This window comes from Peromyscus maniculatus, chromosome 9, assembly GCF_049852395.1.
Source record: "Peromyscus maniculatus bairdii isolate BWxNUB_F1_BW_parent chromosome 9, HU_Pman_BW_mat_3.1, whole genome shotgun sequence".
Lineage (NCBI taxonomy): Eukaryota > Metazoa > Chordata > Mammalia > Rodentia > Cricetidae > Peromyscus > Peromyscus maniculatus.
In genome coordinates this window covers 93820982-93834622 of record NC_134860.1, presented here as the reverse complement: position 1 = coordinate 93834622, position 13641 = coordinate 93820982, and the positions used below count along the sequence as shown (strand labels likewise).

The 13641-nt window shown below is 35.4% G+C and overlaps 1 protein-coding gene across 1 annotated transcript in view; it reads left to right on the top strand.

The window, feature by feature from the left end:
* Klhl1 (kelch like family member 1) overlaps positions 1-13641 on the top strand; it is a 360467-nt gene that overhangs the window by 306195 nt on the left and 40631 nt on the right. The window contains exon 8 of the mRNA XM_006978014.4: positions 4932-5094. Coding sequence (XP_006978076.1) covers positions 4932-5094 — 163 coding nt within the window. The remainder of the gene's footprint in view (positions 1-4931; positions 5095-13641) is intronic.

The following is a 13641-nucleotide window of genomic DNA, read 5'->3' as shown; positions in this document are numbered from 1 at the left end:
GGGCAGAAATTTTTCCTTCATCATCTGTACAGGGAATGTTTGTGTGCTGAAGCATTCCATTTCCTCTCCTCATGTCCTATATCCTGTGTGAAAGCATGAACATAAAGTTATTCAGTCCTTTTAGAAAGTGAGTGGCTGGGAATTGATTGGAGAAATGGGAGCTGTACAGGAGCATATCTCTGTTATCTGCACTTCTATGACAGTCTTCACCCCATAACTCAACATGTAAGACCCAAATGGACACATAGATACCTCACTTGAAGAACATGCCACAGTGAAAGATACCATAGCAATTGCAAGGCAACAAAGCAAGGCAGACAGATTGTTGGTTGGAAACTTGAAACAACCTCTTTGCACATACCAAGCAAATCAAATCTCTATAATACAGATGGACACTAGCAGGTTGGGTAATTTCAGTGTGCAACCCAAATGACCTCACTACTCTCAAATGGAGGAAAAATAGACAAGAATATGGCATAATAATTATAAATTTTTGTTCTTTGGTTGATCAAGCAAAAAAAGTTTTTAAAACCTGCATGGTACTATTGCTTTAGTAAGACATATATGCTGCATATTATATTATGGTCAAGCTAAAACCACTAATTTTTATGTTTTTTAATCAGATGTTTAGTATGTTTTTAATATAAAGTTAATATTGACAATAAGATAAGTGTTTTAAACTTCTAACTTGCTACATAAAGATGTTTATCAAGATGTTTCTGGAAAACACAAGGAAGAACTTGAATGTGTTATCCTGGTTTTGAAATTATTCTGTCCAGTTATTCTCTCAACTTACGTAGATCTTTTTGCATGGGAATCAGAACAGCTGCAAGAACTTAACACAAGTAAGGCAACTAGAGTTTGAAATCTAGTGACAGCTATCACTTTTTATAATAGGCATACATAAAGCATAAATATTTTTTAGTAAACATGGGTTTTGCAAACATTGATATTAAAAGAAATGCCAACATTGGGACTATATCACTTATTCAATGGTGTAATTATACATAGACATTTGCAATAAGAAGATACATTTTTAGGGTGAAGGTATATCTGACATTTACTTTGTCAGTCTGCTGAAATCCTTACGATTGTCCATTACTAGAACATACTACACGGACTGTTTGATTTATGAATATTTCGACAACTTATTATCTACCATGTAATTTATTTTTTTATTTTACCTCCATCCAAATGCTATGAATTATATAGACTTTTTTGTTGGTGTTTTTCAAGACAGGGTTTCTCTGTGTAGCCTTGGCTGTCCTGGAACTCACTCTGTAGAAAGGCTGACCTTGAACTATATAGATTTTAAATGTGGTGATTAGCAACTATAATGACTTCTAGCATTATCCCTATGTTATTCAATGAGATTGAAGCTCTGGTAATAGCAATACAACTAGAGCTCTTTATAACAGTCATCTACTTCATTTTCCCCTATCCTCAGTATCATCATTATCATCACTTGTGCCTAAGTTAGTTAAATGATGGTAACATATACAATGTTTCAGTATTTTCCTCTTATGCTTCTCTCCAGTGCAGGTTACATAATATCTCCTGAAAAAATAGAATTTATGATGATTTTTATTTTATATATTTTTTTATATCATGAGGTTTTCATAAATGAGTACTGTAATTATATCATTTCCACTCCTCACTGACAACTTATTCTGTGTCCCCCACACACTCTCAAATTCAATATATCTGTATCTTGAATTACCATTGGTACATATGTATATGTGTTTGTAAATATAGCCTCAACATTTTTAATTTTGTTGTTTTTTTCCCACTTATTTAGAATAGATTATTTTTCTCACATAATAGATCCTGATTATGGATTTCCCTACCTCTACTCCTCCTAGGTCCACCCCATCTCCCCTCCCATTCAGATCCACCTCCTTTCTGTCTCTCACTGGAAAACAAAGAGTTTCTAAAGGATTATAATATAATACAATATTATATAATATAATAAGACAAAACAAAAAATAACAAATTGGGATAGGACAAAACTAATAAAAAGAATTTTTTTAAAAAGGAAAAGCGTCCATGAGAAGGCACACACACACACACACACACACACACACACACACACACACCAAATATAGATGCAAAAGCCCATTCATTCATGCTCATTCATACACTCAGGAATCCCATAAAAACACAAACTGGAAGCCATAGTATATACACAAAGGACAATATTTCTGCTTTCTCTTCTGTAAGGTTCTATAAGGCCTGAGTGGTGTGATTTGATGGAAATATCTTTAAGGGAGGATCAAAGGGCACGAATCCTAATTGGTCTTAATTATAAAATCCCAGAGCCAGATATCGGGTAAATGCTGAAAGATCAGTAAAGGAACCAGCCACTAGAGAGACTTCTTACCTCTACCAAATCTTCAGCCTGACAGGGACTGAGCTACTGTTTCCTCCTACTTTATGTTCCTCTCTCTGCCCAGCAATATCACTTCCTGTCTCTAACTCCCTAGTTCTGGGATCAAAGGCTTGAGATTCCAAGTGTTGAGATCAAAGGTGTGTGACATCACTGCCTGGCTCTGTTTCTCTTTTAGACTAGATCAATCTTGTATACCCCAGGGTGGCCTTGAACTCACAGAGATCAATCTGCCTCTGCCTCCTGAGTTCTAGGATTAAAGGTGTGTGCCACCCCTGTCTGGCTTCTATGGCTAACTAGTGGCTTAGCTCCTCACTCACTCTGATCTTCAGGCAAGCTTTATTTGTTAGATCACAGAGAAAATATCACCAAAAATGAAGAAAGGGAGTAAGAAGGGAATACAAGAGACAAGGCATAAATTAAGGCCATTTGAGGGGTAGTAAGGAAGTACAGTTGTAGCTTCCCAAAATACACACATATATTGTGGCTGTCAAATGAAATCCCCTTAACACTTTTACGAGGAAATTCATATATAATTGCGTTAAAAGACTTAATGGCCTATCTAAATATTTAAATTTATGTTAACCATTTACTATCTTTACATAACTTATCATACTCTGTTTTCAGTCATAATTATTTTATAAGATATTTCAAATTTGAAATAAAATGATATTGTAATACACGTACTAAACATTACTAAATGTAGTTCCAAAGCTATATCTATGAGTCATAATCTTATAAGTAGTATGGAAGAATTATGAGTCCCCAGTATTCTCAGCAGCAGATTGATATAATTTCTGAAATATTTATTGGATGTCTAATTTGATTAACCTGGTTATTCTCTTGGTTATTGTCAGATCCAAGGAAAGTTCTGCTCTGCCAGTTCAGGGGCCATTACCTTCTACTAACGAAGCCATTTCCTCATCACTGTCAGAAGTCATGAATGGCTGTCTGTGGTGCCTATTAGCACACCAAAGATCAGGAAGGCTGCCATGCTCACTCAGTAGTACAACTCCTGGCAGCTTTTCCCATATCTTTTCACCCTGTACCTTACCAGAAATTTCTCCAGCTAGTGGACTTCCCCTCTCCACGTTCTCCTTTCCTGTAATCTCTCCACTTCACCAAGTGCTCTCTTTTGTCTTCCTTGCTTGGACCCCTCTCTCTAGGTCTCTACCCACCTCTCTCTAGGTCTCTGTCATCTGCACTCTCTTTCTCATCCTCTAGCACTCTCTCCCACAACTCTCCTCTTCAGGCCACATATCCTGTCTGCTAGCCATATTCAGTCTACTCTTTTCTCTTTCTGCTCTATACTCTCGCAGATGCTTTGGGTTATACCCTCCCTTGTATCTACAGTAAAATCTGCCCCCTTGATCAACCATACCTTGGAGAAATCATGTCCTCAGATTTTATAGGTATATTGTGAAATTGTATGTCTTGTAGGAAGTTCATGTGTGTGCATATATTCATATTCTTTTGGGAATTCCTTTCATATGTCATATTTGTGACTTAAGTATAAGGATAAGTTTAATAGCTTTAAAATATGGAATGGCTATAATACATAGATTCTGTTTTGGGTGATTATATATATATATATATATGACTGTCACCAGTATATCAAGTGATCATTGCTATAGTTAAGTCTTAGTGGAGGAAAGTTACAACATAATGAAAATGAGAAATGTTCCTATGTGGGTAGTAGAGATTTTGGAAAATCTTAGACACATATAAACAATAATCAAAATGCTATGGTTGATATGTATATATATATACATATATACATATATATATATATATATATATATATATATATATATATATATATACTCAAAAACAAAGCTCACTAGATCATATAATTTAACTGTGGCCTCAGTACAGCACTTGGATCTGAATAAAGCTTCTACAAAGTATAACCCTTATAGCAAAATAAAACACATAAGTCAGATTCTTGAGAGGATCAGAGGGGAAATAGTAGTCAGGACTTGAGTTGTAAATTTTCAAAGGGAAAAGAAGGAAAGGCAGCATTGATTTTCACTTCTTCCATACATTCACATGCTAGGTCAAAGTAGCAAGACTCCAGTCCTGCTGAAGAGACTGATACCGAGATTTAACATTTTCATGAGTCTCATAGAGAAAGGATCCATGTACTGAAAGGGAAGGACCAGTATGACTAAAGATTTACTGGATATCTTTTTGATTCTGTGTACCACAGATACTGAAATTGTCATCATATTTTGATCATGTATAAAATTTCATCAATCAGAAGAAGTAAGTCAGCTAAATGTACTGAATTTTATGATAGCCTCAGCATCAAAACTCATTCACAAAAGGAAAGGTAGAAAGACTACCCAGTTCATTCATAAAGACAGCTTTATCCTGATATCAAATGTTATAAGGATACACAAACAATTAAAAATCAAATTCCACTTTCTGTGATCAATACAGATACAAAAGATCCCTCCAAATGTTATTTCATAACACCCTTTCTCTGCACAATGTGATATTGTTAACTACAAGCACATTATTTATTTTCTCTCTAATGTTTTAGGAGTAACTGTGCTTGAAGGGCCTATTTATGCAGTGGGAGGCCATGACGGCTGGAGCTATCTGAACACGGTGGAAAGGTGGGATCCGCAGAGCCAGCAATGGACATATGTAGCCAGTATGTCCATTGCTCGGAGCACTGTTGGAGTAGCAGCACTGAATGGCAAGTGAGTAAATTTTTCTGAATTTTTTTAATAGGTTAAGAAAAAAAATAATTGAGTGATAGCATTTAAGATTCATTTTAAAATAAAGGTATGTATATTTACCATACAAAATAAACTAAAATTTCCCAATATTAATTGTTAATCCAAGGAGTATTAAGTGTACGTTATGAAAATATTTCTAAGCTTTGAGTAAAATAGTTAAGTAGCTTTCAAAAAGTTAATAAAGATTTTGTGTTTATTTTACTTTCACTGTATGACTGTACCAGTCTGTCCACTTTTCAACCTGCCTTTCTATTAAATTAGTAATTCTCAAAAATCAACAGAATATTTTATTAAGTTTTCATACAATTTTATATTTTGGTCATATTTTCCTTTTTCTTAACTTATCTCAGAACCTCCATACCTCCCTATCCATCATGCTAGCTCTCCCTCTCCAATAGCAAGAAAAACACCACAGTGAAAATCTAAATATAAACAAACAGAAAACCAATAAGACACATAAAAAAAATCAAAACATCTAAAGAGCCCACAAAAGGACAATACACAACCATGAAATTCATTTTATGTTGGCCAATTACTTCTAGCTATGGGATATTTTTGATATACCCATGTCACCCTATTGGAAAAATCTGATTTTCTCTTTGCTAGCAGGTATTAATTGTGAAGCACTTCTTGATTAGAAGTGGGACTTTGCATCCACTTCCTCTTTTCAGTGTTAGAATTTTGTCTGGTTTGAACATCTGAGGTCTTGTGCATACTGTCACAGTTTGAGTTCATACGTGCATCAATCCTGTTGATGTTGTGCACACTGTTTGCTATAATCATCTTCCACCTTTGGCTCTTTAAATCTTTTTTGTTTCCTCTATTGCATAGATACCTGAGCCTTAAGATTTCCCATTTAGCCTTCAGTTCTCTGCACACTGTCCTTCCTCATCATTGTTGAAATAATTGTTTATATAAATAAATTAAATGTAACTAGTAACTGGCAGATTTTTATGGAGCAATTATAAATTTGAAAATCATTGTATTTATGCATACTGGCTATGGTTGATCTCCAAACATCTCATGATGGTCCCAAAGCTCCATTCTCTGTGTTGGATTATTTATTTGATTTACCTGACTGACTGTAAACTGCAGGCATCCTGCTGGCCAAGGGCTGTGCTATCTGACAGAGAATCAAGTCTAGGAACTCAGGCCATACATACATGCTAGGACTGGGGTGATGTAGGATAATGCATTGCACATAATTTCTTGTGCACGCCAGATAATGATCTGTGATAAAGCTCCACAGTCACTGCCTTCTCCCCTCCTTGATAGATCATTCCTCATGCTGTGTACCCTTACTTCATCTTTTTGCTTTGCTACACTGGGGATGAAAAATCTCCCCTTCTTTAACAGAGCTCTAATGAAGTGTTTGTTTGTTTTTAAGATAGTTACTTAAACTGGAACAATTGTGCAAACTATTTCGTGGTCTGGTTTAAAAGCTGAACACAATTTTGTTAGCTAAAACACATTTGGGTTTTTTTTGTTTGTTTGTTTTCTTTGTGAGTTTTTTTTGTTGTTGTTTTGTTTTTTTTGTTTGTTTGTGTTTTTTGTTGTTGTTGTTGTTGTTTTGTTTTTGTTTTTGTTTTTGTTTTTGTTTTGTAGACAGGGTTTCCCCTGTGTAACAGTCCTGACTGTCCTGGAACTCACTCTGTAGAACAGGCTGACCTTGAACTCACTGAGATCCACCTGCCTCTGCCTCCCAAGTGCTAGAATTAAAGGCATGTGCCACCACTACTTGACTATAGTATATTTTTTAATTCTTTACACTTTAACTGATTCCAGGTAATGCATTTATAGCCTTGTATTTTTATTACTTTTGAGCTACTTCAGACAGGTTTATTTTTGGCATAAATCATGCTCTTAACATTCAGATAATTTTTGGCATAAAAATGTTTTAAAAAGGTACATATTCACACGTGGGAGTATACTAAAATATTATACTAAATATTCTATTTTATTCAAAGAAACTCTTTATGTATCATCTTCATATTTTCTCTTGATTGGTTCTTTTTGATGTACTTTTACTTGTATTTAGTATAAATATCATATTAAAAAAAATAGCCCAAATCATCCTTAAGACTTAACCTGTATATAAATATATATTTCAGTTTGAATAAATTGTAGGCTCTTTCAAATACTTTCCTGAGAATATGGCAGTGTATTTATTTTAAATACAATTACTCTGTAAGTGTGTAATGATGTTCAATGTTGTCAAAGATGATTCAATTTATTCACAGTGGTTTATATTTTTCAATATTTTATGTTACATGGTTGTTTATATATTCAATGTACAGAACTAAAGTGGAAAACACATTATGTATGTGGATATAATCACTATTCTGTTAACAGATTATATTATTCTCTTTGACTTTTACTTACATAACATATGCTTTGGTGGAAGAGAAACACACACTAAAACAATAATAAAAATCTGTACCTGCCTTTATAACAGTGATGTTTAATACTTTTCTTAAAAGTCTTAAAAGTCTCCCTTTTTATGTTACTTGGTACTTTTTTTTTGGAGATTTTTATATCTTTTCTTCATTTTTAGTTTTTAGTGTTTTGATTATTATCTACAATGAGGAATTCCTTTTGTGTATTTGGTGTTCTCTATGCTACATTATCCTAATTCATTTGTTACATTAATGTGCATTGAAATACAAAGGCATCTATGTTTGAATGACAACTTACTTTACTTTAGATTGTTTTGATAACTACCTTGTATCAGAGCTATTCTTCCTTATGAGCTTGTTTTTAAAAATGTATTAATTTTTGTATATTTATAGTAAATATTCTCCAGTCCTAATAATAATGCATGCTTGGACAGTCAAGTCACAGTTTTTGAAATATACATTAGATGTCTATTCAGTTTCTTTGATAACCCCTTTCAAGTGCATTCATTACACAAGTTAGTGTTCAGCCCCAGTTGAAAATATCTTTAGGAATTTCACTTTACTCCATTACTGTCATTCATGCCATATAATAAATTTAGAAAATAATTGGCAGGAGACATGCAACTTGTTCAGGGAACAATGCCTGAGAAAGCACAAGTGTCTCTCCTGTGGCAAAGCCACTGGAGATCCTGACCCCTTTGGAAAGAGAATGTGGACAGTTGACTGTGTAATTCTGGGTATGTCCTCATGAGCACTTGCAATATGTACTCTCTTTACCTTCACCGTGCTAGCTATACTGCTGGTGTTAATGAGTCACAGTAGGCCATGAAACTTCATATTGCACATTTGCATAACCATTCTGGAAAGAGTGATTTTAACCATAGGAGCTTTACAGGAATGATATTAAATAGATGATATCAAGAGTTAATGGGAACAAGGAGCAATCACAGAAACCCACTGTTCCCTCATTTCTAATAACTGCGCCAATACCCAAAGAACATAAGGGAGCTAGAGATAAGACAAGGGAAAAGCAACACCAACTAATAAGAGTAAGTTTATGGTGTCTTTAGGATAAATGGAAAGTTTATGGTGTCTATTGGATAAATGGAAAAATCTAGTTTGCCCCCAGAGGGGATGGAGTAGTACAAAATGTAGACTGGATTGATCCAGCTTTGGCTGGTGAGTTGATCATGAGAACCCAGAACCGAGCAGATGTAAATATTAACCACAAGAGACAAAACTGTCTCTCTCCCTGCATGATGCTGTCACCACATGTGCTGCCAATCAGGAACACTCTTCTGCCTCAAGGTGTGCCTAGTTAGAGAAGTTCCTTTGTAGCTTGCAAAACTACTTATGCTTCTGACCACAAAGATATAGGTTTAAAAAAGTAATGGTTACCTGTGAGAGAGTCGAGAGATGGAAAGTCAAAGAGATAGGAAACAAAGTGGTAATTATTGTTACTGTTTTTAGAAATGTAGGATGTAAAAACTGGCTGTCAAACTGTTCATGCGAACCACTGACGCTGTATAAATAAAGGTGGCTCAAGCATTCTTGGGACACTTGATTGAACTACAGCAGGTAGTCACGGTCTCTCGGTTCCAACTCCACACATCCATTCCAGATCCTCAAACCCTTGTGGAGCAAGGCCTCCAGCAACTAATACTATTTTAATTTAATTTATTGGAATTGTTTATATTTTATCTCAGTACATTCCTTCAAAATATGAAACTATTTGGAAAATTTTCATATTATAGTTGCAATCATCTTTGTCTTTTAAATTGAAGCAATGCAGCTTTGATTTGAGAATCTTTTCTTAAAACTAGACAGTGTTTTAACAGCTTCAGTATTCTGTAGTTTGATGACTCTCTTCATGTCTAAGTGATCTTCTTATGTTAGAAATATAATCATTACAAGAGAATGTTTCACTTCAAAATCATAGCAAGGAATTCTCTCACCTCTGACAGCTGTTTGGGCATTTTCTCCTACCTGCAAATGGAAGATTTCCTCTTATTTTCACATATCACTTTGGTGTCATTCTATATTAGGTGTTATATCTTTGATGTTTACAATTCTTTCAATTATGAATCATACATACTAAGAAGCAGTCATCTTAAATGTATAATATTTATTCTACTATTTTTGTGTAAAAATAAAAAAAAATTCCTTAGAGTTTAAAATTGATGTTTTCAGACAGATCAAATGCAATATAACACTGAATAGATGAAATAATCTTATAATAAAATATATTAAGTTATTAGTTCATATTTGTCACCTTAGATTTATTTAAAGCCAGAGATTTACTTAGCAGGTAAAGAAAATGCAACCAAAGATTTACTAATATTGCAACATGGGAGGAGGGAGGTTGATCATAATGTTAGACTCCCCAAAGTCCCAAATATATGTATATATGTGTGTATATAAAGCACAGATATGCTATATAAGTGTATATGTGTGCACAGGGACAAATAGCCAAACAAATGGAAACACATGAACTATGACCAATGGCTGAGGGGTCCCCAACTGGATCAGGCCCTCTGAATGGGTGAGACAGTTGATTGGCCTGATCTGTTTGGGAGGCATCCAGGCCTATCCTCATTGTTGGCTGTTTGAAACATGGGGCTTATGCAGGGTTGCTAGGCTCGGCCTAGGAGGAGGGCACTGGACCTGCCTGGACTGAGTCTACCAGGTTGATCTCAGTCCTCAGGGGAGGCTTTGCCCTGGAGGAGGTGGGAATGTGGGTTGGGCTGGGGGGAAGGGGAGGGAAGCGGGAGGGGAGAGAACAAGGGAATCCATGGCTGATATGTAGAACTGAATTGTATGTAAAATAAAATAAAGGTGTATATGTATATATGTTTTTTTCCTATTTTTATCACTACTTTGATTTTGTTATTTGAATGTTTGAATTCTAGTTAAATTTATTTTTTTTCTGATTGCTTGCTTGTTTTATATTCTCTCCCAATATGGCTACTAATATAGTCTGAACAATACCTCATTTTGTCATGAATTTCATTAAATATGTAATACCATCCCTATATAATCTGAAAAACATAACAAAAATAAAACTATGCAGCTTAGTCTTATATTTCATCAGGTACTTATCCATTCACTTGGAACTTCATTTTAGTAATTCTGGTAGCTATTGTAATTTACATGCAATATGAAACATTTAGCTTAAGAATAATGTAAAGAGAATTGATGTGTAACTTATCTACCATGACCTCTGTTCCTTAATTTTCAAGGCCCATCCCTGTACTATACTTCCTGGGGAAGATTCATTTTTTTATATTCAAAGCTATTGCTGGAGGGCTTCTCTCCAGGTTCCCCAAGCCCCACAGTCCCACAATCCACATATAAAATAATCACTCAGACGCTTATATCATTTATAAACTGTATGGCCGTGGCAGGCTTCTTGCTAACTGTTCTTTTATCTTAAATTAACCCATTTTTATAAATCTATACCTTGCCACGTGGCTGGTGGCTTACCAGAGTCTTTACATGTTGCTTCTCCTGGCGGTGGCTGCAGTGTCTCCCCCCTCAGTCTTCTGCTTCCCAGAATTCTCCTCTCTCCTTGTCCCACCTACTTCCTGCCTGGCAACCTACTTCCTGCCTGGTCACTGGCCATCAGTGTTTTATTTATATAGAGCAATATCCACAGCACTTCCCCTTTTTTTCTTTTTTTAAAAAGGAAGGTTTTAACTTTAATATGGTAAAATTACATATAACAAAACAATTACCGAGCAAGAATTATAGTTACAATATTAAAGAAGATGTCCTATCTATCTTATATTTGTGAGTTTAAGGTTTTATATCTAACTTATCTTTTATCATAACTGAGGAAATTACAACTATCTAGTTTTCAACCACATCAAAGACCTGAGAAGGAACATAATGATACCTGAGAAATGGTAGATGGATGCAAGCAACTTTCGGGAATCTTGTAAAAGTAGACCAAGACAGCTGGCAGCCTGGACAGTCACCTAATGTTTCTCAGCATTGTTGGTGCATTCAAATTGGCTACAGGCCTAGAGTATCTGACAGACCATTTTTAGAAGTAGGAATTTTGAGAGACCATCTTACCCTGTCTTGGCAGAGTACAGTGGTCGCTTTCCTTGTTTCCTGCTTGTCTAGAAAGGACAGCATTGCATTCATACTGTTAGCCGTCAAGGCAAGGGCAGTTCTTTGCCCAGTAGGCCATTTTGTGCCAAAAAGACAAACTTCCAAATGGAAATGTCTTAGAAGCCCAACATTCTCTCGGGATCAATTGGTGCAGCCAGGAGCAATTGTGTCTCATGTCAACAGAATTCTAAGTTATTTAAATGCCATATTCTCTAGGTCTATGAAGTGTTTGAAGATTACCTATCTATCTGAAATTTATCTATGTATACCTAGAAAACTTAACTAACATGGCTACAGATATGATTATCATAGATGACTAATTATTAATCTATTTTTAAATTATCCATTACAATTTTAAATGAGTTACATAAACATAATACCTCAAACAAGAATAGAAATATATATATATATATATATATATATATATATATATATATATATATATACAGTATAACAAAATTAACTTCAAGTTTGTATCAATAAACTAAAATTTATACCAATGTAAAACATTTTAAACATAAACTAAAATCTATACCAATGTAAAACATTTTAAACAAGTTGTTCTTTAAAAGTAGGTTCATTAATCTACCCTTTTATCTTATCATCTCCATATTCTCCTATATATCTATATCATATCCCCTTTTCTTTTTTAGAAAGAGATCACATTTATAATCAACTTGTTTTAAATAAAAATATTGGTTTTTCTCTGTCCCACACCAGAGGGCTCTTCTGATTTGGGACACAAGAATCTCTTAACCATCTTTTTTAAAACAATATGTCTGGGTGTAGAGGGTGAGTGAGCCAATTCCACCTCTAAAGCCAGCTTGGTATATTTGGGAATTTGGGTGTAGCATCTCTTACTACTTCCTGCTGGAGGGGGGCGCTGTATCTTATAAGAACACAAAGAAAAATTTTAGGCCTATGGGTTAGTCCTTGAGGCTGTATTGTGGGAGCCAGTTGCCTTGAAACCATTCTGGATGTTGGATCATCTGGGCCATGGTGTCATCGGAGATCTTTCAGGGGGTCTTGGCTGGTCAAACCTGATGTATCTTAATCAGGAACAAATCCATAGCCTTTGGCTTTCTGTGGAAACAAAAGCAGAACCTCTTTTCCAAAGCAACATATCCTTAAATCCAAATTTTGAAGTCAAGGTACCTTTAAAATATACATTTTGGCATAACTCAACAGCTTTTGCAATCAAATGTTTTTCTTCAGTTACGAATATCAAAGACAACATAATCCAGATTCTCTGTGTGGTAGCCATCTTTACCTGGCTTAATTTTTATATTACTTTGAGCCTATTGATTTAAACTGTACCATTCTAAGACTGAAACGGTGCTGTGGCTGTTGGCTCTGCCCACTTCAGCTTCCCAAAATGGTGGTGGTGCGTTTTCTGCCAGCTCTGGGAGTCATCAAGTCTCAGAAATACTGGGTCGAAGCTTTTATCAAAGCAGCGTGTAGCCCAGAAACCTCTTTTTTTTCTTTTCTTTTTCTTTTTCTTTTCTTTTCTTTTTTTGTTTTTTAAATACTAGTAAAGACTAAATCTACCACACAGCTTAATGTGCCGCTGGCAGACGCCTCATTCCCACCATACTGCCGGTCAAACGCACACGCCAGGAACCCGCCAGTGTTCAAACCCGAGTTTTGTGGTGTCTAGCTGCTGGTATGAGACAAGAAGCAGGAACCTGGTTTTGGCTCTGTTTAGAATTGGTTATTAAATATTCTCAGGTTTAAGGTGGAAACTCAAGCCGTTGGGCGCCATTTGTTGTTGGAGGGCTTCTTTCCAGGTTCCCCAAGCCCCGTAGTCCCACAATCCTCATATAAAATAATCACTCAGATGCTTATATCACTTATAAACTGTATGGCCGTGGCAAGCTTCTTGCTAACTGTTCTTTTATCTTAAATTAACCCATTTTTATAAATCTATACCTTGCCACGTGGCTGGTGGCTTACCAGAGTCTTTACATGTTGCTTCTCCTGGCAGTGGCTGCAGTGT